This window comes from Chlorocebus sabaeus, chromosome 17, assembly GCF_047675955.1.
Source record: "Chlorocebus sabaeus isolate Y175 chromosome 17, mChlSab1.0.hap1, whole genome shotgun sequence".
NCBI lineage: Eukaryota > Metazoa > Chordata > Mammalia > Primates > Cercopithecidae > Chlorocebus > Chlorocebus sabaeus.
In genome coordinates this window covers 52,039,200-52,065,898 of record NC_132920.1, presented here as the reverse complement: position 1 = coordinate 52,065,898, position 26,699 = coordinate 52,039,200, and the positions used below count along the sequence as shown (strand labels likewise).

Genomic DNA, 26,699 nt, shown 5'->3' with positions numbered 1-26,699 from the left:
AAAGCATGCTTCTATTCAATTATGAGTTAATGAAAAAGTTGTTATTATTTATCTAGCTTAAAATGAGTTGGTGGGACACGCATACAATAAGCTGGTGGCACATGGAGGGCAGAGTGGGGATGATTTTATGCAAGGTTCTTAGACGATCCTTTTCTCCTGAACTTGGAAAGATGGTGGGTCCATTTGAAGACCCTAAGGCCATGTTTACCTCATCTCCTTAATTTTCCAGGTTTCAGTATAGCAGAATAATAGTATGTAAACAAAATTATAATTTTTTTACGTCTTTTATTTTTTAGAAGGCACAAAAGCTATGCTGCTCCAATCAAAACTGAAAATGTTTTTAATGTCTGAGCAATCTTAAGAGTATTGATTTAAGTGGACAGGATGACTGCGTGGCTGATCTCTCTGATGGGTGTTGAAGTACTACTTTTGGCAGGTCAGTAGAATGTGTTTTGAAGGAGTTATAGATAAGAACACAATAGGTTACCTTGAGAACTAATATTGAAACTTGAAGTATTATTTTGGTTGTATACCATAAATACATGCATTTTTAACTTGTCAATCAAAAAATTGAATTAAAAATATTGTTTTTAGAGGAGGTGTTAAAGTATTTGCTTTTGGGTTTAAATTATCTGTTGGATAATTGTTTTTTGTTGTTGTTGTTTAACAGTTGAGGTTACATACTGAAATGTTATGATTGTATACTTCAGTTTTTAATGGCCAGTGAAGATTACTGTTATAGTGCAGAGCTTTTAACAATAACTTATAACCTTTCTTTTATAATTCCTTTTGGGCTATGTGATGTAATTCTTTTTAGATTTTACTGCCCGACCTTCCCAAAGAGAATAACTTGTCATAATAATTAGACTGCTTGTGTTATCTCAAATCATCTGTTCAATTTTCTCTGTGAATGGGGGTTATCCTCTGTATTTTTTATGGCATTTGTTTTTGGGCTTCTTTAGATAGAGGTATCTAATCATCTTTGGAGGAAGGTCTAGTCTGGCTGGGGCTGCCATAAATGGCTGTACTAATGTGCCATGGTTCCCCACCACCCTCAGATGTGAAGTGCATTATGAGAATAACTGTATATGGAAGTCCTGGGCTAGACACAGTTTCTGATAAAGAAACTATAAATAGTTCTGTCAGTAACACTTTCTTTGTTTATTACCTCACTGAGCAGCTGAATGAGTTTTGCTGGCTTCCTTAACTTGGCCTTTCCTTCATCAAGGCATATCCAGGAACATCTTCAAAGATGGAGGGATTGATTAAGGCCCATGCTTAGCTGGTGATCTATACAGGAGAATCCAATCTAGCCTAGCATATAAATTCCTTACTGCTTTTTTTTTTTTTTTTAAACAAAAGGAAATTCCAGCAATGATCCATGCTTCATCCCCTCTCTCAGCAGGCAAGGCAAAAATCTAGGGAATTTTGTATTCATTTGGGAAGTCATTCTCATCATGAGGGGAAACTAGAGGACAGTATATTAAGCAGGAGAATTGAAATAGGAACAGCTTCTATTAGGTTGGTGCAAAAGTAATTGCAGTTTTGCCATTAAAAAGAATGCAAAACAGCAGTTACTTCTGCACCAACCTAATGGAAGTCTTTTTTTCCTCTCCGGGACTGGAGATAATTGGTGATCTTTACAGGGATATATGGCCACTTGATTAAAGAGTGGAAAAGAGAGCACAGAGAGATAGTATGGCTTTCATTAGGACCCAAATATGTCCCTGAGGCTCTTTCCAAGGGCAGTAGAAATTCAGAATTGTCCTGATGAATGCAGGGTTTTTGAATGTCTAAGATGAGAAGAATTGGTCAAAATTTTCCTTAAAATGGGGCTTCCGATGATGTGTTTCCCACACCAGCAGCACCTGGTTAGAAATGTAAGTTCTTGGGCCTGCCCCAGACCTACTGAGCCAGAAACTCTGGGGATATGGCGCAGCAACCTGTGCTTAATCAAACCTTTCTAGTGATTCTAATGCAGGTTAAATTTTGCTTTAAAATATTGGGGAAGGTACTGGTTGAATCTGACCTTCAAAACCAATGTTTTTTTTCACTTACTTACAGTACCTCACCTGAGTTTACATATTGAACCTGAAGAAGGTAGCCTTGCAGGGGGAACGTGGATCACAGTCATTTTTGATGGTAGGTTGGGGTTTTACCAAGTGCATGTTTCTTATGTATTGACCCACAATCCTAAAGAATATGAGTCTTTGGTTTTCTTCCTCGTCTAAGTACAGGTGTAAAAGTGGGCCTGAAGGGAGATAATAGACTGACCAACTTCTGTCTTTCTAGATACTGACTTGCTAATGTCACGGAAGCAAAGCACAGCGTGCCATGACACATCTGTGTCCACTTTCCTATTCCAGGCTGTGGGATGGGACTCTGGGATTTCTACGTGAGATGATGTGGAAGTGTGTAGCATAGTGCTCAGCAATGCATCTCCCAGAACCTTGGCTATCTTCCTTAAAGACAGTCCTCTACTTGGGAGCTTCTACACCATTCCTTAGCATATCCATCCCCAGCAGAGTAAAGAGTAAATCTGAGGGCTGAAAAATTCTTTTCTGGATTTAGGTGAACCTGAAGAGAGAAAACTCTTTCATAAAATCGTAAATGAGAAAACTCCTTTATACAGCAGCTATGAGGAAGTGAGGAGTATTAATTTAATCCTTGGGCAAATTTAATGTCTTACATTGCCCCCAGGATCTTAGCACAGTTTCACACTATCCTGTGTTGATGACAATTCTATTCAGCCTGAGATTTCTTTCACTTGCGTTAGGTTTGGAGTCGGGTGTTCTTTACCCCAACAATGGCTCTCAATTGGAGATACACCTGGTGAACACGAACATGGTGGCGCCCGCACTGCCGAGTATCCCCTGTGACATCTTTCCTGTTTTCTTGGATTTGCCTGTGGTGACGTGCCAGACCAGGTATACCTGTCTGGGAATAGGAAGACCAGACAGGATGAGGGATTTTTGCTTATCTCAGTATCTTTTGGTGACATATTAGAGCAACTTTTGCTGTGATTCCATTGCCAGCTATAGTTGTTAAAAAAAGTTTCATGTGAATATACTTTCTAAAAGGTCCCTAGCTGGGATCTAGAGCTTAAGGGAGGATGAGAGTATGGGGAAGAACTTTGAGATATTCATAAGGAGGGGCTGGATTGTGTTTCCATTTTTTTTTTTTCTTTTTGCAGAGTTCTATGGCTATTAAGATTTTAATAAATAGTGCCATTTTGCCATTGCAAATACTCATCTTTTGGAATAGGCATAATTACAATGATTGCACATAAACCCCAAAGTGGTTAGAAAGGAAATTTGCTTTAGGCTCTATTTGCTGAGTTTGACATTACTTCTAGAAAATCTTTTTATAGGACTCCAGGGGATCTATTTTCCTACTCAACTTCTTGTTGCCCTGTGAAGTTTAGACTAGTTCATGTTCATTTTTATTTACTCATGTCTTAGGCATGAGTAAATAAAGTGCATAAAAGTGGATGATTGGTTAAGAGGAAAAAATCCACGTTATTTCCTTTTCTTTTCTGTTCTCTCTTTGAGGAAGTCTCCCCCTCTTCCATGTTTGGCTATCAAAATCACCAATCATACCACATATGCCACCTCTTCCCTGAACACTCAACTAAGTTTTCTTTCCCTTTTTTGAAACGAGAAGGAACAACTTGTAGTAATTCATCCACAGGGTGTATGTGTGTGCACCTACACTTTTTTGTGCAATTCATCACCCCTGAAGGAATTTTTTATTTTTGTAATTTACACAAAGGTACAACATGTGTAGCCTTAGTGACCCTGTGCCTCAGCTCTGAGTTTCTCATAACACTTACATGTCAGTTACCCACTTGTCAGATTCATCTTCACAGAATTAAGTGCTTTGAGGGCCGGGAGTGTGTTTAATCTCACCATTGTAGTCCTCATGATGCATTGCGCAATACCTTAAGAATAGAAGGTGTTCAATAAATGTCTGTTGAGTTTAACTTTTTTATAGCACTACTATTGGTTTTAAAACTGGGTTATATATTTCCCTTAGGTTTTATGGTGCATTTGGGCATAGACATTCTGCAAAGACTTGCCATGAAATAAGTCAAAGCTCTGGAGATTTACATGTCCTATCTCCTTTATCCCAATATACTAATGATTTTTGGATGCACCATTGATTTTATGTCATCTTTTTAAAGAAAAGAAATATGACCCTATTAAATATACTAATTGATTGGAAGACAAATATCAGATTCAATTAAGTGTGAAAAATGTACAGTTTATCATCAACAAAATACTGTCTTACTCATCATTATCATAAAAACACATAATTGTTTTCTCTAAAGCAGCCATTGCAGTGTCAAAAGCAGCACTTCAAAATCAAAATATAATGTGAACACAAACGTAATTTAAAATTTTCTATTTAGCCACTTGAAAAAGTCAAAAGAAGCAAGTGAAATTAATTTAATAATGTATTTTATTTAAGTCAACATATCTAAAATATTATTTCAATATGTAATATATACAAATTAATAATGAGATACTTTATATCTTTTTGCATACCAAGTCTTCGAAATTTAGTGTGGATGTTATAATCACGGCATATCTTAATTGGGACTACCCACATTTCAAGTGCTTGATAAGCACATAAGACTAGTGGCTAACACAATGGACAATTCAGATCTAAATATTTAAGGTCATACTAAAGATTTTGTTCGAAAGGTTTGGAGAGGAGACACGTCTTAAATATAGCTTCTTTCTTATTCATCATATTCTTCCTCTTACAAAAATCAACATGGATGTCAGCATCAGGTGGCAATGAAGCCACTGCAAAATTTATGTAGAGGAGAGAAGATCCAGGACTCTCTGTTTTGATGGCTACATGAAGTGTTTATGGGCTGCTTGGACAATTATCAGAAAGAGGCTAGATTCAAGCCCCACTTTGCCCTTAACCTTTGAAGCTCCTACACATAAGTCTCTTAGTTTTTCTGACATTTTTTGAACCACGAAAATGGGGAATTATCAAAGTCTCTTCTAATTCTTAAAGTCCGATGAACCTATGATTCTGAGAAACATGAAATATTAAAAACAATTCAGGGAGTTTCAACACAAAAAATCGTAACTTTTTTTCCTGAAGGACTTAGTTCTTAAAGTCTAATAATTATGATTGGATCTAAGGTGAAAGGTGGCTGATAAGAATCCTTGGTTAGCTCTGTTTTACAAGTGCAGGGAGGAAATTTGAAGTGGCAAGTGGGCTGTTAGCTTTGGGAATTCATGGCTTTTGAGTCATAAGGATTTCCACTTTCTGTCCTCAGATCTCTGCTGTCTGAAGCACACGAGGGTCTGTACTCCCTGGAAGCATACTTCGGGGGACAGTTGGTAAGCAGCCCAAGTCCAGGACCACGAGACAGCTGTACTTTCAAGGTGGGTTCTAAGGTTGGAGGAAGGTATGTTTACATAGTCTGAGAGTGTGCTTGTGTTATTGAAAGGCAAATTGTAAATGAGCCACAGTGTCTGCTTGACCGTGTTAAAAGAAAATGGTGGATAGTAATGAGAGAGTTTCTTAGATCATACTAATGAAAGATGAATTTTGAACGCTTGTATGTCAGCCTTTAGCTAAATGCTTTATGTACATTATCTAATTCAATGCTCACAATTTTATGGGGTAGCTATTCACTGTCCTGTTTTTACAAATGAACAATCTGAGGCTCAGGGAGATTAAATAATTTGCCCATGTCATCAGGTAGTAAACTAGCAGAACCAAGACTTGAACCTGCATCTGACTCTAAATTCTCATCTAAACGGAAGCCCATAGAGGGGCCACCAAGATTACCTTTGTGGATCAGTGTTTCATTTTACAGCTCGGATCATGCTGAGTCTCAGCATGGTGAAGACACTCAAGGACCCACATTTCTTGGTGAGGAGACCCAATTTCTACCTCTCTCCCTGCTTCCTGGTATATTTCTGTTAAGTCTTTCCAACACTGAACCAAAAGGGCATTTGCTGTTTGAATTCTCCTTCTTGCTGGGGGAGATCAAAAAGGAAGTAGAGAGAGAGACAGAGTTTAGGAAGCCATGCCTGTCTTATTTTACAGCCTTGATACCTATACTGGGAGTTCATTTATATTTGGTTCAGTCTATTGTCCATTTCAGATTAGTTTTAAACGATCTCCGAAAAGGTAAGTCCTAGATGGTTTATGAAAGGCAGAGATTTGGCAGTACTTCTGTGGATGTGGTTGCACTTCACCTGGGGTACCTCTGTTTAAAGCTGTTTCAAAACATACAATGCAGTCTCTAATGAATGCTCCTTCAGAATAAGGCTTCACCTTGTAAATTCGTCTCTCCTACGATCCGTGTTCCATATAGGCTATTTGTTTTTGAAATTTGGAATTTGCTGTTGCTTCACGTTTAATAACTTGTTTCTTAATCCAAGAGAATCTTGTTTTCTGGAATTTTGCTTTTGCACGTATGCAGCAGAAAGAAAAAACATTATATCATTCTTTCTTACTAAGAGCCGCACCACCACCTCTATCCTGTCTCAGGGAACATAACAGAAGAGAGAAGTCCAAGCATGCTTCTTAATCACCATGATCCTTTTCACCCCAGATGGTAGTTTTCCTGCTTATTAAAAGATTGGTTAGGAGCGAGAGGGAGAAATAAAAGAAACACTTCCTAAAATTGCACGTGAAAGAAAACAAGTCCGTCAGTGGTTCAACTATCTTGGCAAGTTGATGAAAAATCACCAGGGGATGCAGTTAATGAGAGGCATTCCAAGCTAAATAAAACTCGGCGTGTCTCTTTGTTTTGGGACTGGGACTGGGGAACCATGAGTATTAAAAATTAATCCCATCTTGCCAGTCCACTGCAAAGGGCCTGCTGTGGGCGCTGACAAGTTTGAATAACTCACAGAAGGTTGATCACACAGCTGGTGGCTGCAGCTTTCTCATCCTAATCTGCTGCATTTCCTCTCCCCTCTCTTGCTTCTATTGACCACACTGGGGCCCGAGGATCAGCATGCAGGAAGCTTGATTTGGAAGCTCATTAATTTTTCACTTTGTCATGTCTCTAGCCTGGTGGGTGACCAGGGGCCTGTTTCTCTTAGAAATGTACCATGTTATGTTGTGTCAGCTCGGAGAGAATCACAAGTGAAGCCCTGTTTGAGGTTTAACCGCAAGGCTGCCTCACCACAATCTCAGGTGCTGGGAGGGAGTAATAAAGGGGTTGCTCTGTTTCCCATGGAAGTCTGGTAGAAGGATTACAGACTGAGTGGTGGTTCCTAGATTTCAGGTTGAAATAGAGAGGTATGCCTCCTTATTTGGTTTGGACTCAGTTGTTCCAGCTGCCTCAGCTTCTAAACATCTATGAGATAGGTCAATAACCACTACTGTATTTCACTAGGCTCCTATGATATAGTCCAGTTGAAATAATGTTGGTATGAAGGCCTAGGGGCAGTGGTTGGCTGGGAGGCTGGGGTGGGGACTGAATGTTTGGCAGGTGTGCGTGTAACTGTATTAATCTTTATCTTTTGGTGTGATCAGAGCCAGTTCCCAAGCTGTGAAGTAACAACATTGTTATTCTGACCCCCTGACAGCACATATTTTCTGTGAACTATTTTCTAACCCTTTCCTTTAGAAAGTGAGGAAACTAGCCTTCATGGCAGACTGTACAGCATATGGATCAATACCTAAAACCTATGCCTGGCAAGCCACCTTCAGCTTTGTTGAAATGTCTGTTGATTCTCAATGTCTGATTAGGGCTGTTGATTAACAAATGAGTTATTCTTTGGTGATATTCTCTCTGGGACTCCTGAGGTTCTGGAAGAAGACCAAACAAAACAATTTGTTGCTGTAATTTGTTTTGCAAATGGGAAACACTGTAGGTTGTATGGAATGGTGGTAGTCTAGGCATCTGGAAGGGGTTGGGGGAGGGGGAGGGAGGAGGAGACTAGGTCTCTTCCTAGGTAAGTCATTGGCTCACAGGTCAAGCCTTGGTCTGGCCAGTCCAACATTGGCCCTGGTGTGATTTCCTGATGGAGTAATGCACTAATCTTAGATTAACCCAGATGCCTACAGGTGAGATGGAGTTCCTGAGATTGTCTCATTCTCACCTCTCCTTCCAGGCAGTATATCAGTCATCCCAGATTGGGCAAGTCTATCCATTCACAAAAATTCGAATGTCGTCTACATACTAGTCTATGCACAGAGACACAGCAGCAACTCAGTCAGACATTGTCCCTGCCTTTATGGAGCTTATGGTCAGCAGAGGGTGTGCTTTGGGGACAGGGGGCATTGTAAGATGATTTGGAGTGCCACTGCCAGGCTTTCTCAGGCTCCCACTGCTCCCATTGATGCTGCTTTCCTCCTCCTTGAAGAACAATGTTGCTTCCCATTCCTTGAATCTTTTGAGTCATTTTCCTCACAGCAGGTACCTTCCACTTCTCCAGTAAGCGCCTCAGTTGTGTACCTATCCAGCTTCTCATTTTTTGTAGCTTACCGATACCTACCAAGGTGCTGGCTGTTAATGATTTAAGTTTTGATCCAATTAAATAAGTGCATTCCTTTCTAGAAAAATCAAAATCTTCAAGGCCTCAAAACATCAAATTACAACAATGGAATTAAAAGACTGACGTTCTGCACGAAGACCTGTCTACCTTTCTTTCTAGTAAAATGTGTTCTTGGGTATGGAAGGTGGGCAGGTGGAAATAGGCTTGTCAAGGTTTGGACAATATGGTACAGAATAGAGGGCTATGTGACCTTAATCAAATTACCTCTACCTCATCTATAGGAGAAATATGATAATATCCATCATTTCTGTTTCATAGAAATATTACAAGGATAAAAAGAACTAGAAAGATGTGAGGGTGACACAAGGAAATGTAACCACTTATTACCTTCAAGTAATGCTGTCTGAGGAATGGTTTGTGCCTCCTGTGTTTGTGAATATTTTAATGACATGCTCACTTGTGGTACTATTTTCTAAACAGTTTTCCAAGGCGCAGACACCCATCGTTCACCAAGTTTATCCACCAAGTGGAGTTCCAGGTAAGAAATCTTCTATTAAAATAGGAATAATTGTGAATCTCTGCCAAAGCTTGTTGCAAACCTAGGGGAGTCGTTTTTATGAGTGGGAAAATTTAGCTTCTTCTTTGATGCTGTTTTGAAAATAAGACTCAACCTCTGGTTCATTTTTAATGTGCTTTGGTTTTACTTCTGGGCACTTTTGATCTGTTACTTCACTGATAACAAAAGGAATGCAAACATGAAAAAAAAGAGGACAGCAAAATCAAACGAGTTGATGTTGGAGACTGGAGGAAGGAGGAATCATCCTTGCTTTTAACTTTATAATCATTCACATAATAATAAACCTTTATTAAACTGTGTGCCAAGATCCAGTCTAAGCTCTTCAGATGTCTCACTAGATCCTCACAAAAACCTGATAATAGAAGAGCTATTTTTATTCCCATTTTGCAGATGAAGAAATGAGGTAGCAAAAGGTTAAGGAATTTGCCAAAAGTCATACAGATAATAAATACCACTGCCTCAGCTTCTAAACATCTATGAGATAGGTCAATAACCATACCATAATACCATAATAAATTCCAGCTCAACCACAGTTGAGATTTGAACCAGACAGCCAGAATCCAGAGTGGCCCATATATTCACCATTTTGTCATTAACTTTAGTCTTCATCTGGGGGTTTTGTTTATAAAGTTAGAGAGCACACAGATATATAAAAGCCAGGAGGATAGAAAAGAAGATTATTTAAAGCTGGGGGATTTACATAAAAGAAGGGATTGCAACTGAGAAGTGGATTCAGGGATTGCTAAATCTGCCTTAAAACTAAGTAGTAAACACAACTAGGATTATATATAATTTGCTCTCTGATTCCTGCCAAATTCCTACCTTTATTTAAGGTTTTCCACTTGTTAGGGTTTCCAAAATGGTATGAGTGTGCTAAAAAGTTGCTGAATTTTTATTATAGTTGTGTCTAAATGCATAGATGGATCTTGTTGTTTTGATTGGCTCAACTGCTCAAGCATGTCAGAATGAAGATCTAAGTTATTGAAAAGCGTTTTATATGTTCTATGTTTGTGTGTATAGACACAGATTATGTATGAGTGAATTTAAATTATATTTCAGAGAATGTGAATTTGGCATGCTCTTACTCATGCGGGTTTTTCACAGATCTGTTCCTTTCCATTTGTCTGAATAATCAGGACCTGATATTTTATGAAAGAGGGATGTGGTCTGTGAAAATCACATGCAGTCATTTGGGTCCCTGCTGCTCTGGTGTTAGAAACTCCTGTTTAGATAGCAGAAGTCTTGTTAGGGTGAGGGATGAGGAAGCAGCCGGCCGTTAGAGGTGTGAAATGGAATGTCAGCTGGCACCCAGATCTGCCAAGCCCATTTCTCCCACCAAGCTGGAGTTCTGCTCCGTGTCTCTTCCACCTTCTGGGGAAAGGATTGGTGGCTGGCTGGGTTGGAGTGGTCCCCCTGGGCAGGATTCATACGGCTGCATCTTTATAATCCCTTTCCAGATGAATACTCTCATTTCATTTGGGAAGCCTGCCCAGTGTAGCAGCCAGGGAGATGGCGGAGGTGGTAGGGACAAGAGGGGTGATGCTTTCTGAGCAGTTGGGTTTGTATACGTGGTTAGCAGTTTTCCAGTACGACATGGAATCCCCCAGCACCGTGTTCTGGTGTGGCCATTTGTCAGCCTCTGTTGGCTATCTTTGTTTAGAAACAAAACAAAAACTCACAGAAATTCCTAATTTCTACAATCTTTTGTTAGTTTTAAAATTATGCCTGTCAAAGCTAGAAGTCATACTCACCAAGGCTAGGGAATTGATCATTTGGCCCTATTGAAATTAGAATTATTCTGCCAGAATTTTTTTTAGCAGTAACAGGAAACTTGAGACTCCGGGTTTCTGCCAGCTCTGTGACCTTTGCCTGTTATTAGGTCATTCTACCCATGCACCTACAAAATGGTGGCCGTAATACCTTCCGGAAGGTTTCTATTATTTTAGTGAGAGTCATTCACTAAAGATGCAGATGAGAGTCACTTCTTATTAATAACACACAAGTGCAATATGAAGGGAACATCTTTTTGGTTGCATTCTTTGGTGGCCTTCAATGTCTATAAAGAGGCTCAGTTTTCTGGATTTCATGACCTCCTTAGTCCCTCAGTACCCTTTTCTCTTCTATTCTTTGACTTGAGGTTTATCTCCCTAACCCACATTCTGTCACCTGTAAACATTGCCTGTGATGGTTTAAGTAGACATGGTTAAATATTCTAATTATTTGGAAGGCATATACTTGGGATCCCTGAAGACCCATCAGATTGTGTGATATAAACCTCTTCATATGAAAAGACTGTTCATTTTAGCAAGTGCCCAGAGGAAAGCCTCGTGAAGCCTGGAGCACCCAAGGCACATTGTTCTTAAATCTCAGTTGGATGGATGGTCTCCACAGAGCCAAGAGAATGGAACAGGGCAGTGTGTGGAGACGAGCCCCTTCTTTCTGAAACGTTCACACTTTGAGACTGTGAAGAAGACCCATTTTTCTTTCTGTGCTCCATGCATAGATGATTAAGTCTGTGATGAAAACAATAGTTTATTTTAGCTTTTATATTGTATAATATTTATCACTAAATCATACCCTTGACCTTACTGTTGTACAATTTATTAAAAGTATTAATTTTCTGGGTCATGACCTGTTTTGCCATATTGAGTATATGTAACCAAAAAGAAACATGGTTTTTAAAATTATACATTGAGTTTGAGCTGAGTCCATTAAATTAAAAAAAAATTCCTTCTTCAAACAGGAAAACTAATACACGTATATGGCTGGATTATGACTGGAAGATTGGAAACTTTTGATTTTGATGCTGAGTACATTGATAGGTAAGCGTGTGTTTGTTTTTGTGTTTAACTAGTTACATACATGCTGCATGGCTTCCTGGGACCAGCTTCCCTGATGGCAATAAATTGTAAGCAGTTGGCACAGAATTGCTATTTTCCTCTCTTTGCAGTTTATGGTCCCTCATGAGCTGGGCTTCAGCAAACTTTGCTAATGTAATTGCAACTGGTCGATTAAGTTGGTCCATTTATTTACTGACAACTAGTCACTCTGGGCTCAGTGTGAAATGAACTGTAATTGCATCTGTAGATTTTCTTTTTGAATTCTCACCCTTCCTTCCTTTGTTTCTGAGGCTGAAATAGATTCTTTATAAAATGATGTGTAAACCCAAAAGCCCATTATAACTTTCTTATTTGGTTGTTATCCATTTGTGCTTTAAAAATTGTATTAGTGGGATCAGAGGAAAACGTGGACACAGGTACTAAAAGCCACAGAGCTTTTAATGTTTTCTGGGAATGATTAGGATGTCAACATGACTTTCTTCACCGGAGATGTGGTGGGAAGTGTTACTATTAAATCATCCACACTAGAGGGAGAGGAGAACAAGACAAAAAGTGTTGAAATTGTAGAGGCTGTAAGAAGCTCTAAGCAACTGTAATCATTCAACAAATGAAGCAACTGTACTGAGGATTTATAAGGTAGAAGGAAAATAATCTTACTATATGCTCAGCTGTGTAGATTCTATACATGGTGTCTAATTTTTCCTTCACTTGGGATGGGTTGGGAGCATCCTCTTCTGTTCTATTCCATTTGTCTGATTTTGCCCTAGTTGAAGAGAACATGATCTGATTACTCTCAGGATTTACATTTCTGGCATTAAGCAATGGTCAACCTACCTCACTAGAAAACTATTCTTGTTGTAGGGGGTAGAAACTCCTACTACATCCTTGGGAATGTGCCACATTTGCTAGTTGGTCCCATCCCAGCCATCATCTGGGATATAGTCTTTGAAAGGGGGAATAAAGGCATAAATGCAATATTATCTCTCTGTAGAACCAATGTAGCCAGTGTGGAGATTATGAAGGTTTTTTGGGAAGGGAGAAATATTTTCTGTTTAGTGTGAAAGCATGAGCCATGAGTGCACCCCTACTCTGCTGAGAATTTGACTTGACATCCGCCTTCAGCCACCTGCAATAGTGCAGAAAAATCCAGAGGAGAATGTTCATAGCCATGTTTCCTCTGAGTTTTTTGAGGAATGTTTATTGGGAGCATTGCACAATTATCCCTTGTCTTTTATTTTCCTTTTTTTCTTTTTTTCAAAATCCAGCCCAGTGATCTTGGAAGCTCAAGGAGACAAATGGGTTACTCCTTGCTCTCTTGTAAATAGGCAGACGGGAAGCTGGTGAGTGTCTTTTTTATCTTGCCAATGCACATGCTTGTAAGTTCTTCCACATGGATACAACACACACACACTCTCTTTCTCTCCCCACTCACCACATATCTGTTTTTTTTAAAATATAAATCACACATAGCTATTTACTGCCTTATCTTTAGACTACTGAAAAAGACACAGGGATTGATTCAAAGTGCATATTTAAGTGGATGCCAAAAACCTTCCTTGAAAACACGTAGCTAATACTTGTTAGGGGCTTACTATAGGCCAAGCTCTGCTTGAATGCTTTACATTAAAGTCACCCAATAATCTTGGGAGTATGTATGATTACTAGTCTCATATTACAGATGAGGAATTTGAGAAACAGAGAAGTTAAGTAACTTGCACAAGGTCTCACAGAGAGCAAGTGGCAGACCTGGGATTTGAACCTTGTCTAACTAATCAACTCCTAGAGTTCATGATCTTAACCACTACACTTCAGTGACTAGCCAAAGGTAGAAATAGCTTAAAAATTTAGGAATAAGTTTCTACACTCTCCAGTTTAAAGACCCAACATTTTACCGTATTTTTACTTCACTCTGGACAGGGTGGGTTGCCCTTCCTTTGAGGCCATTACAAGAATGACACCCTATGGTTTCACTTTTTCAGACTGGTATATAGTAGAGCCAAATTCTACACTTGTGTGTAGTCTTCCTTGTGTCTGCATTTTGTTTGGTCAGAATTGTCCTTTATGGGGTTCATACTTGATAACAGATTTTTTTAAAATAAAGGTTTTGTTATACTTGTCATATGACACATTTGAAAAGAAAGGACCAAATGCTTAGAGTAATACTAGTTAGTACTAGGGCAAATGCTTAGGGTATTACTAACTAGTATTACCCTATATATACACTAGTTAGTAATACCCTAAGCATTTGCCCTAATGAACTCATTATACCTTCAGTACCTACCATTTTCTCTGGCAAATTTGTTTTTCCTTTTGCTTTCTACTTTCCTGGTTAAAGAGTCAGATCTTCTGGTGGTGAGTTCTCTGGTCATTTTTACCTCCGTTTGTCTTTTTCTTAGTTATCCTATCCAGGAGGACCATGGTCTTGGGACTCTGCAGTGCCATGTGGAAGGCAATTACATCGGTCTGTTAGAGAAGTAACATAATTTTAAAGTCTTATCCATTTCTTTCTCTGTATCCAGACAAAAACAATTGCAAGATTGGTTCACATGAGGATAATAATAATAACAATAATTACTATTTGTTAAGAATTCCCTGGAAAACACTACTATATGAAACAGCTCATATAGAAACTAATTTAATGCTCACACACCTGTGAAGTTGGTGGGATTATTTTGGCTTTGCAGGTGAGAAAAATTGAAGTTAGTTACCAGTAGATCAATATTTAAATGGTGTTCCATCTAACTCCAAGCCTGGGCTCTTCCCTGCTATGCTATACTACATTTGCCCTTTTATTGCTAGAAGGCCACATTGCTAATGATGCTAAGCTTATGAAGTGTTGTTTTGGTGGTGGGGGGTAAATAAATTACAGGTTTGGGTGGTAATTTGATGATGTTGGAGTCTTTGGGCTTATGAAAGCAATGGCCTGGCCCAGAAGATTCATGCAGATTCCTGAGTTAATGTGTGTTTCTTTGTGTTACAGGCTCCCAGAATGTTAGCTTCTCAGTATTTAATAAAGGAAAGTAAGTAACTGGGTATAGAAATAGGCAAATTTGTCTTCGTTTTATATTATCTATCTCTCTCATCTTGCTTACTTTATCTTTTTACGATGGAAAATTTTAAACATATACAAACAGAATAGTATAATGAGACCACACGTACCTCCTTGACTTTTTTTACTTCGGTGAAAAAAATTGTGTCCTCGTCACTAATCTGTAGGCAATATGTGTTTCGATATGGTGGTGGTGCAGAAATTTGGAAATTAAATCTTAAGTAATTTCCAAGTACTGTAGGTTGAAAAGTGTCACAAGTATCTTATAAGGAACATGGTTTCATGAAATACATTGTACCATCCAGGAAGTGCCTTCTTCAAAAGGGAAGGGGTCCACATTTCATCACACTTTGACGTGACAAATCAGGATTCTGGATTTCTGAATCCTGACCTTACATTTTGCCCCTTTATAATTTGACAAGTGTTTCTGTTAGAAGTGCAGGGTCTAGTTGATAATAATTGCATTGTAATGACAGTGGCAATTATATATAGCTCTACAGCTCAAAGTATGGAGATTTTCTCTCGTTCTCATTTTGGAAGAAATAAAATTAATGTCTATTGAGTATTGATTATAGACCAACTAAGGGCTAGGCCCTTTCACACTCATCATTTCATTGAACATTTGTGGCACTCTATGAAGCAGGCATTATTCCCATATGATAATTTTATATATCCGAAAACAACTTTGTCCCACTGGTATTGTTCTCTAGTCATCCAAGGGAGCTGCTATTTCAACTGTTCTAAAAATCGGTAGAAGGAAGATCCCAATCTTCCTTTCAGGCAGTCGACTAAAAAAAATGCAATCCCAGATGATATTTTCATTCAAAACAGAACTTTGTCTTTTTTGAAGGTCAATGGTCCACAAGAAGGCATGGCTGATCAGTGCTAAACAGGACCTTTTCCTATACCAGACACACTCAGGTACTATTCCCCTTTACGAAGTACCCCTTCCCTTGTGCCTCACTCAACGTTGGCCCCTCCTTCTCTATCTTTTGGCCATTTCTTGATGACTATTAACACCCAAAGCTATCCCTACAATCATAGACAGCCTTGTGGTTTTGGTTGAGATTAAATTGCTTGTATCCATGTCAGGTTTAGTTAATATATTAAAAGAGTCTTGATAATATACTTCTATACAAAATCTATGGATATAAACTGAATAAAAGAAAGGAGAGGCCAGGTGCGGTGGCTCAAGCCTGTAATCCCAGCACTTTGGGAGGCTGAGATGGGCGGATCACGAGGTCAGGAAATCGACACCATCCTGGCTAACACGGTGAAACCCCGTCTCTACTAAAAAATACAAAAATACTAGCCAGGCGAGGTGGCGGGCGCCTGTAGTCCCAGCTACTGCCGAGGCTGAGCGGGGAGAATGGCGTGAACCCGGAGGGCGGAGCTTGCAGTGAGCTGAGATCCGGCCACTGCACTCCAGCCTGGGCGACAGAGCGAGACTCCGTCTCAAAATAAATAAATAAATAAATAAATAAATAAATAAATAAATAAATAAATAAGTAAAGGATAGTCTTGCCTTATTCTATGTTCTGAAAGTAAAAGAAAAAAGGTGGCACTTAAAAACTCTTTTTTTAAATAGTGCCTTTTTTTTTTTTATTATTATTATACTTTAAGTTCTAGGGTATATGTGCATAACGTGCAGGTTTGTTACATATGTATACTTGTGCCATGTTGGTGTGCTGCACCCATCAACTCGTCAGCACCCATCAACTCGTCATTTACATCAGGTATAACTCCCAATGCAATCCCTCCCCCCTCCCCCCTCCCCATGATAGGCCCCATTGTATGATGTTCCCCTTCCCGAGTCCAAGTGATCTCATTGTTCAGTTCCCACCTATGAGTGAGAACATGCGGTGTTTGGTTTTCTGTTCTTGCGATAGTTTGCTGAGAATGATGGTTTCCAGCTGCATCCATGTCCCTACAAAGGACACAAACTCATCCTTTTTTATGGCTGCATAGTATTCCATGGTGTATATGGTGGCACTTAAAAACTCTTAAAGCACATCTTTCCGGTTACTTCAACATCCATCTCGGAACATTCATTCAACAATTTATGACTAATACTGACATTAAGCTGTTCTGTTACCATCTGATGAATAAATCCTCATACTAAAAAAAAAGAATGTGAAAATTGGAAGCTTGCATGGAATTGTGAACTCAATTTGGTAGTAGAAAGCTGGCTACTAAAGAATACTTAGATTCTAGAATGGAATACAGTCACACAGCCACTGAAGAACTGTGTGAGGTAGGTTCAGATTCCGGAAGCAGTCAAAATCTACCTTTGTCAAAAGTGCAAGATAATTCGCAGGCCATGGAGCAAATGTCATTTGCTCTCTAGATAGCCTAGTCCTGCAACAGCTTAATTTTCACCCTGATTTTTCCTTTCTTTAAACAGTATAACTCGTCTGTTTGGGGTAAGTTTGAAGAAGCGCCCAAGGTGATAGTGATAGTGATGGCTGCTACAGGAAGAATGTCAGACCTTGTTAAGTGCTTTACATAAAATCTCAATATTTATTTCACTGAACTATGAGATGGATTAACGTTAGCCCCATTTTACAGATGAGGAAACAGACTTAGATAAATAAAGCATCTTGTCCAAAGCCAAAGGTTTTAGTGCTAGAACGTTTAGCTCCAATTCCAAATCTTATGTCCATAGCCAATATATGGTGGGAAGTACACTCTTCTTGCCACTCCACTCCAAGGTTTTTGTGAGCCTGCCCATCACTATCAAACCCTGGAATGATTGATAGGCTGACAGGTATCCCTGACGACACAGTGCTTTTACATTTCCAGGGCCAATGTCTTCTTGGGATCAGGACTCACAGGCCAGAACTTCTTCACAGCAGAGGAGGCTGTAGGAAAAGAGGGTGTGGACAGCCATGAAGAGCCCTGGGCTGAGCTCCTCAGGGGCTGACATTCAATCACTAGTTGAGCGTGGTTAAGCCTTTTAAGCTTTCTGAGCCTCAATTAAGCATCTCTAAAATGGACAAAGCGGTGCTTATCCTTCTTATGCCAAAAGTCGTCTAAAGAGGTAGAGGAGCAAGAATCTTGGAATTCATCCAAGATTTCTCTTTCTTCCTCTTTTCCATATCCGTTCAATCACAATTTCTGCCAGTTTTTATCTCTTATTTATGATGTATCTGTACAGCAACTGTCTGTTTCTGGACCCCATCACCTCTTGTGTTACATGCTGCAGTGGTTTCTAGAGGCCATGACTTGCCCTCTGCCCCTTCAAGCCCCTCCCCCACATTCTCTACATCAAGCATATGTCTGATGCATGGTTCCCTCCTACTCACCATCCTCTGATGGCTTGCTCTCCCCTACCAGAAATGGGCCAAACTTCTGACGTCCTCCTTGTGTGTTTCTCCAGCTCTATCTCTCTCTCTGTCATACTCCAGCAACACTTGCATGGACTATGCAATTTCTTCTCTCCGCGCTCAGGCTATCTTTCCTTTTTGAATGCCCTCTGCTTCTCCTCTTCGCTAGGCCACTTCTAATTCATCCTTTAAGATTCAGATTAGTGTCATCTCTAAACATTTTCTTCTATACCTCAATACTCCCATCCTACTCCTAAACTTCTCCTTCTTTCATATACTCTCTCATTTCTTCAACCCAAGGTATTAAATGATAGTTTTGCACACCTGCTTTACGATGCCGATCTTCTTGAGGACAAGAACTAGTTTGTATTCATCTTTATATCCCTAGTATACCATATAATAGGTGCTCTGTGAATGTTGAAAAAAATTGTCAAATATCTACAACTATGTTAAAAGTTTAAGAACTTCATAAATTGTTTTGTCTTTGATCTGTGTAATTTTGAATGCATGACAAAAGAATGTGTTAATCTCCACATAAAGCTAATACAAAATTCCAGTGCTAGTGTAAAAAAAAAGAAATAGTAGGTTAAAAGCAGGGGGTTATTATGATTAGTGGTGAATTTTGGTATCTGATTGTAAGGGATCAATCTTTGCCTCCATATGTCTCCTCTGCTTTGTCACATGGGAAAAAGCGTTATAAAATAACCTCCTAAAATGTCTATTTTTCAGTGGTAACCATTCATCACTAGCCTTTGTACCTTCAGTTTACACAAATGTAACTCCTCTTTTCTCTGGAGGGAATCAATCTTAGAAATGTCAAAGCTTGATAATGGAGAGGAAAGAATGAGATAAAGCTAAATTCTGGGGACTATGTGTCATATTACTGCAGCCAATTTCTTTTTTTTTCCTTTTTCTTTTATTTTTTCTTGAGACAGGGTCTTGCTCTGTCACTCAGGCTGGAGTGCAGTGGCGCCATCTCAGCTCAGTGCAACCTCCGTCTCCTGGGTTCAAGCAATTCTCCTGTCTCAGCCTCCCAAGTAGCTGGGATTACGGGTGCACACCACAACACCTGGCTAATTTTTGTATTTTTAGTAGAGACGGGGTTTCACCATATCGGTCAGGTTGGTCTCGAACTCCTGACCTCAGGTGATCCACCTGCCACCCGTTTCAGCCTCCCAAACTTCTGGGATTACAGGCCTGAGCCACCACGCCTGGCCACCATAGGCAGTTTTAAACAATCAGGAGCAGCATGAAAGAACTGGGTATGAGGTGTGAGGTGCATGTGGGGAAGGAGCATTCAGTGTGGGGAAGAATGGGAGGGTCCTAAAGACAGTGAAATTCATTCTCCTGCTTAGAGCGAATTACAGATTCATGTGGGTGAACTGAAGCCTTTCCCAGTGTATCCAAAGTTGATTCCTCCTTGTGCTGTAACTTATTGTTCCCTGACTTGTCAATATTGTCCTTGAGGTCAGGAGACAGATTTTCTGAAAAAACATCATGGTACCTAGGGGCTTTTACTGATACCATGAATGACTCCACATTTCCCCTTCCTTTCAAATATTGATCCTGGATAATATATACTTCTGGTCTTTTTCTTATTATGTGCATTTTTAAACGGTTACTACTAGAAAAAAATTCAACTGTTGTTGAACTTAGAAAGTTAAAATAAGAAATAAATTATTAATGTACCCTATTATTATATTATTATCTGGGTCATATTCTGATCTATATTTGGAAGCTTACTTTTTTTTTTTTTTTTAAACTCTTGCAGAAATATTATCTGTGTTTCCAGAAACTGGGAGCCTTGGGGGAAGAACGGACATCACAATTACAGGAGACTTCTTTGACAATTCTGCCCAGGTTACCATTGCAGGTAACTATGTTGAAATGCCTGAAAATAGTTCATAGTTTTAGATGCCCTAGGAGCTTATATGTCTGCATGGCATGAGGGATGCAGGAGGAAGCAAGCTTTGCCCCTTCTGACTTATCATGTTTGATAAGTCATGTGTTTGGTTGAGAACAGGTAGGATTTCAGTCCTGCAGTACATGGGTCACAGGAACAGAATATCCTGCAGACACACTCACAATGCGTAGGCAGTTCCCTCAGGTGCCCCATCTTGTGAGTGAAGAGAAAGAAAGAAATACAGCTGCTTCTTAACAAAGGTTTACTCCTACTAAAAACAGCCCGTCTCTTCACTCTCCCTTGTTAACTATCTTGATATAGACAAGCAGGAGTGGGTGGGCATTTGCTATACAGATTATTCTGGAAATCACCCACACCCCAAACTTGGCAAACCCTTTTGTGGACCCATCTAGAGCCTTGTGCTCTGCCAGGTCCTGTAGTAGGTGGGATGCTTCTGTAGTCGGTGGCACCAAGGGTGTCCTCACACTGTCATGTCACACTTATCTCCCATGCTCAGCCAAGTGGTTCAGTACATCCTCAGTGAAGAGCACTTCATTGCATGGCTTTCCTTCTGAATACTTCAAGCTGCCCTATCCTCTGCTGCTCTGCAATCTCTCTTTCCTCCTTCAATTGGGGTGACAACTTTTGCTATTCCATCTACACCCAGCCCTTTGCCTTAGAATAGGAGCCTGTCTACTTCAGTGTGGTCTTGCCATCACATCTCCCCACCATCTCTCTCTCTCTCTCTGTATGTATGTGTGTGCGTATATATATATACACAATTATATATACACACACATATACATGTATATGTGTATGTATACCTATACACACATATACATACACATACATAAATTTCTTTAATTCCCTTTAGGCATTCCATGTGATATTAGACACGTGTCTCCCAGGAAGATTGAGTGCACCACTCGGGCTCCAGGTAAAGATGCGAGGCTCACCACCCCTCAGCCAGGTAAGGAAGCCACCAGGGCTGTTCAATGAACTCTGTATATCTTTAATCATGAGGGGCTGATGAGTAGAAATAAAAGGGTTTGAATTCTGTCTCACCTATTTGACTGGCTAACTCAGTGAGCCCTGGGTCCATGATACCATTGTCAAGGCTCTCCTTTCAGGAAGGCTCTTAGTTTTATTCAGGTGCTTAGTGACACTGCACTTCTAGACCCAGCCGGCTGTATGACCAGTGGCGTCCAGAAGAGACCATGGTCTAGAAAGCATAACTGCCCTCAAGATATTGTTATAGCTACTGGAGGAAACCCCCAAACTGCCCGCCGTCATTCAGTGGGTCAGTTGCGTGTCCACTGGCTGAGAAGACAAGAGCATTAGAGTGTGCTTGGCTATGCTCAAAACAACAGCATTAGACAAAGCCGGAGAGTGGGGCACAATGGGGTGTATTTAAATATGAATTTTTCTCCCCTGTGGGCATCTGTCTGCTGCTTTGAGAAACAGGGATGTATTGTGATGTTGCCACCAGGTTATGCCTGAAGTGGGCAGAAATGGAGGAGACAAGGCAGCTTCTAGCTGTCCTTCTCTGTTTAAAGTGTCCACCCCACAGCAGCAAATTAAGAGCACAACACTGGAACACTTTTCTGCTGAGCATTAGAACTGAAGACTCAAGTGTAGTCAGGGATGAAGGGCAGTTGGTGTGTCACCCAGCTCAGAACCACAGGCTGACTTAATGGTTAAACTACAGGCAGCGAGAGTCAACTCTAGAGGCACAGCACCTACAAGGAAAGTTGCCCAGCAGGGGAAAAAAACCTTTCTAAAGAAAGGGCATTCAGGTATGAAAACGCATGCAAAGTTTTGGCTTGAGAATTCTCCAGCTCCCAGATCTGCAGTTTTCACTCAGAGAAAGCTCCCATCCGAGGAAACAAAACTACTGAAACAAGTGATCGAGATAATGTGTGTTTCCTGTCAGGAAATAGAGAGTCTGCTCCCTTTTCGAGTATTTCCTGCTTTAGCTACTTGGGTAGTGGTAGGATAATTTCCTGAATGCAGCTGGTTTTGACAGTTAGTGATGTCCTTTATGAAGGGCTTTTGAAGTTTCTTCCACAGAAGCTGGGCAAATTACTACGGAAACTAATTGTTCTCAACCAGGGGCAATGTTGCCCCTCAGGGCACACGTAGCAATGTGTGGAAACCTGTTTGGCTGTTAGACCGGAGATGGTGGTGGTGGTGGTGATACTGACATCTAGTGGGCAGAGGCCAGGAAGGCTGCTAGACATTCTGCAATGCCTAGGACACGCCCTCACAACAGTTACCCAGCCTAAAATATCAATAGTGCTGAGGTTGAGAAATCCTGGTTTAAAGTAATATTTTCAAAATATGCTCTTACTTTTCTGTTTATTCCTTATCCACCTCTCCCTTTTAGGAGTTATTGAGGAACAACAGTATTAGTTTAAAATAATAATTACCGTAATTACCTTTATTGAGCACTTATTGTATTCCAGGCTCTTTGAGTATATATTTTCCCTTAGTCCTAGTGTATTCTTGCTATTTTATTACTGGTCCTATTTTGATGCATGAGAAAAAATGAAGATGCAAGGACATCAAGGAATTTGCTCAAAGCAACGCTTCTAGCTGTGATTCCAGAGTTTTACCCTTAGCCCAAGTTAGTATTCAATATTGATTGTACCTGTGCCTTTGGCCTCGGAGTTTGCTTAATACAAAATATAAATTAATATGATATCATTTAAAATATCACATAATAGCAGCATGACACATATTTGGCTCTGTGTGCAGGTCTACAAATTGAGGCCATGACACTTGAGAAACTTAAGGATTGCCAATGTTATGGGAAAAAAAGGACTTTAGAGAATTGAATTTCCCTGCTGAACTGGGCCTTAAAAGATGCTGAAGCCCAATTCCGGCTTTGGGAAGCACAAAGGCAAGCCACGTCACAAGCACGCAATCACATTGTCCTCCTTTTATTCAGCCTCAGCTTCTGTTTGCTCATTCACATTTTCTCCAGGACTTGGTTCTCTTCTCTAGGCACTCTTGCTAAAAAGGCTAACTCCTACCCCAGGGAATGTTTACTGCTTTCCGAAACATTTGTATTTCATATTAATTACAGAACCTTTCATATAACTACTCTGTCTGACTCTAGGTTGACTCACCTTTACAGGTAGCATCTGGGTCATCTTTCACCTTGTAATTTGAAATAAAGTAGTTCCCCAATTTGGGAAGGTGTGCCCTGTGATGTTTATGATGTCTACATGTCTTACAGGCAATCGAGGGCTTCTTTTTGAAGTTGGAGATGCTGTTGAGGGATTGGAACTGACTGAAGCCACCCCAGGGTACAGGTGGCAGATTGTCCCTAATGCCAGTTCTCCATTTGGGTTTTGGTCAAAGGAAGGACAACCTTTCAGGTATGTTGTAGGAAAAGTGGGAGTCCTCATCAAAAGCATCTTTACTAACATAGGTGAGGCTAGGAGACAGATAAGGAAGGCATCGAGATTTCCAGGAATTTATAACACCAGCCAATTCAACAACAACAGAGTTTGACCGTATTCTCAATCAGCGTTGGTCATGCTAGTGCGGGGACAAATTTTAATCAATATGTAAAATTTATATTTTCTACAACTTAGTTTACAATCTATTTTGGAGATGATTATCAACTAGAATATTGAGCTGAGCCAGGAGACTTGAAAAACAGCAGGGTAAAACATGCTTTAGGTACATGGTTAAGAGGTAAAACTAACATCTGGTTGACGCCAAAGAAAGATCCAAGAATATGCCCTTTGGGTACATAAGGGAGCAAAGTCTAGGCAGCATACTGTAGGAACAACCTTCTGGTGCTGAAGGTCAACCCAATGGCCCTTGTAGAGCAGAGGAAACTCTTGCGGGTTCTGTGAGACATTGTTTTCAGTAGTAGTAATGGCATCATGACTATAATTTTCCGTTTAACGGTGTGTAATTCCTTCAGTCTTTTTAGTCCCTTCAAGGATGTAGCCAAAATTTCTAGTATTCTAAAGTAAGCTTAAAAGTATAAAAGCTTGAAAATTGCCTAGACATACTGTTTCCTTAGTGTGTTCTCAGTGTATATGTTGAAGGGTGGATCCTTTACTGAATGATGGCTCTCTTTTCCCTTTGAAATCCTTCTTAGAGAGGATGGCTGTGACTCCTGTGTGTGAATTTCAGCCAGTCTGTGACCTCCTCCAAATATTTTACCATTTTATTAGGTTGGTGCAAAAGTAATTGCGGTTTTTACCCTTGAAAGTAATGGCAAACACTGCAATTATTTTTGTACCAATCTAATAGATTTCAACTCAATTTGAAATGAAAAGCTTAGAGAAGTTTTAGGCATTGAATAAGGCAAGTAGGGTTGGTAATCTGTGAGCAGTGTCTCCTGAAGCCTTGCTTACTAGGTACTTAACCATGAGTTTATGGTTTTAAAGTGGCAGTTAAGGCTGGATGCTATGGCTTGAGTCTTTAATCCCATCTACTTGGGAGGCTGAGGCAGGAGGATCGCTGGAGTCTAGGAGTTTGAGACTAGGCCCTGTCTCTAAAACGTAAAAAATAAAAAATTAGCCAGGTGTGGTGGTGTGCACCTGTAGTCCTAGCTACTTGAGAGGCTGAAGTGGAGAACTGTTTGAGCTCAGGAGTCAGGGGCTGCAGTGAGCCATGATCACACCACTGCATTCCAGCGTGGGCAACAGAGTGAGACTCCGTCTTTAAACCAAGAAACAAATAAACAAAAATGTGGCAGTTAATTTGTGGTCCATTGTAGCACCTAATAATTCACCTTTATCATAGTTTTTAATGGCCATTTAATAATGTTCAAAGGAAAATCTTTCAGCTACATTTGGTGTATTTGGGAGTGTTAAGGAGTGAGTCAGCCTACCCCAAAAGGCAAAAGAACATTTTGACTTCTACAGTAGGTCTTGTAGGGTATGTCCCTTTAACTGCTGTTTCGAGGAACCACAAGTCAGGTAGTAACTAATTTTCCATTCCCTCTTTCATTAATGTCCTTAAAATCTAAAAATTTTAAATTAAAAAATTAGAATATTTATTTATTTATTGGTAAGTTTATGTAATTATACTGATGGATCTTTAAAATACTTATTTTTGAAGCTATTTTAGGTATAAAAATTCTCTCAAAAATAAAGATAATGTATATATATTAAAGCAAAATTTAAAAACATCTTTATATTGGTCATCTGAAGATTTAGGAAAATAGCATCATCAGAAAATATTCTTGGTATTTATTTGGGCAGTCTAATTAGTTCCTTAACTAGTCTGCCTATAATATTAGATTGCTGGAATTTAAATATTAAAAATATGATCTTTTAAAAAAGTTTTATGAAATTGCCTGTAATCTTCTTCAAAGCTGCATTTGATGGGTTTTAATTTGAAATTCTTGACATTTTGAATTGACTCTTATCTGTGGATCATAATATTTTTAATTAGAAAAATACTCTTTGTAGGTGTTGCGGTTGCTGGTAAGCTCAGGGCAAACTCTGATAAGCAATCTGTCTTTATTTCTAATAATAATAATCATATTTACTATAGATTGAGCTTCTACCATGATCCAGGGCCTGCAATAGCTATGTTAGGTGGTTTTATCAGCTAAGTCTCCATATAGCTGTGTGCTGTGGCTACAACTTTCCCAAACATGACACAACAGCAAGGGGATTTGTGTCCAGTGTAGAGATGTATTGGGCTATTGAGACTAGGCAGGTACTATATCTCTTTCTAGAATATTCTGGACAATCATGTGGCATAAGAATCAGGTTGTTCTTCTTCATTACCATAAAAGAAGACAAAGTACAAGGGCAACTATTTGTTGGCTCAGTGATTCAGCCTTGGTTACTCTTGCTTGACTCTATGTTCTTCCGCTTTACAGAGCACGGCTCAGTGGGTTCTTTGTGGCTCCAGAGACAAATAATTACACTTTCTGGATTCAGGCAGATAGCCAAGCTTCCTTGCATTTCAGTTGGTCAGAGGAACCAAGGACCAAGGTATTCACTGTCTTCTTATTTTCCTTTTCTCTGTTGCCAGTCCTATACCCATGAAGAAAGAAAGAATCAAAGTTAAGGCTCTCTGTTTTACAGATAGTTTTAACACGCCATTGGATGATCAGGAACTTTAATTGTTGAAAAAGAACTTGGTTGAATGTGAACCTACTATTTATTGAGCACTCACTGTAAGCCAAATGTTATGCTACATCTTTTACAGAACTTGTCTCTAGTTTTCACTGCATCTCTGCAAAATGTATGTATATATGCATATATATATTATGTATGTGTTTGTGTGTATACACACATATATACATAAAGACATGTGTATATATCTTTTCCACATGAAGAAATTGAGGCTTAAAAAGATTGTGTGGGCCAGGTGTGGTGGCTCATGCCTGTAATCCTAGTGCTTTGGGAGGCTGAGGCAGACAGATCACTTGAGCCCAGGAGTTTGAGACCATCCTGGGCAACATGATAAAACCCTGTCTCTATTAAAAACACAAAAATTAGCCAGGCATGGTGGTGCATGCCTGTAGTCCCAAC

At 39.7% G+C, this 26,699-nt stretch overlaps 1 protein-coding gene across 1 annotated transcript in view; it reads left to right on the top strand.

Annotated features, from left to right (window-relative positions):
- Positions 1-384: 384 nt before the first annotated feature.
- The window catches only part of PKHD1 (PKHD1 ciliary IPT domain containing fibrocystin/polyductin), a 455,948-nt gene continuing 429,633 nt past the window's right edge, over positions 385-26,699 (top strand). The window contains 14 exon segments of the mRNA XM_007972274.3: positions 385-436; positions 2,065-2,142; positions 2,777-2,927; positions 5,300-5,408; positions 8,967-9,024; positions 11,807-11,885; positions 13,169-13,243; positions 14,300-14,364; positions 14,884-14,923; positions 15,803-15,873; positions 20,050-20,151; positions 21,056-21,151; positions 23,423-23,564; positions 26,042-26,156. Of these exon segments, the coding sequence (XP_007970465.3) occupies positions 385-436; positions 2,065-2,142; positions 2,777-2,927; positions 5,300-5,408; positions 8,967-9,024; positions 11,807-11,885; positions 13,169-13,243; positions 14,300-14,364; positions 14,884-14,923; positions 15,803-15,873; positions 20,050-20,151; positions 21,056-21,151; positions 23,423-23,564; positions 26,042-26,156 (1,233 nt within the window).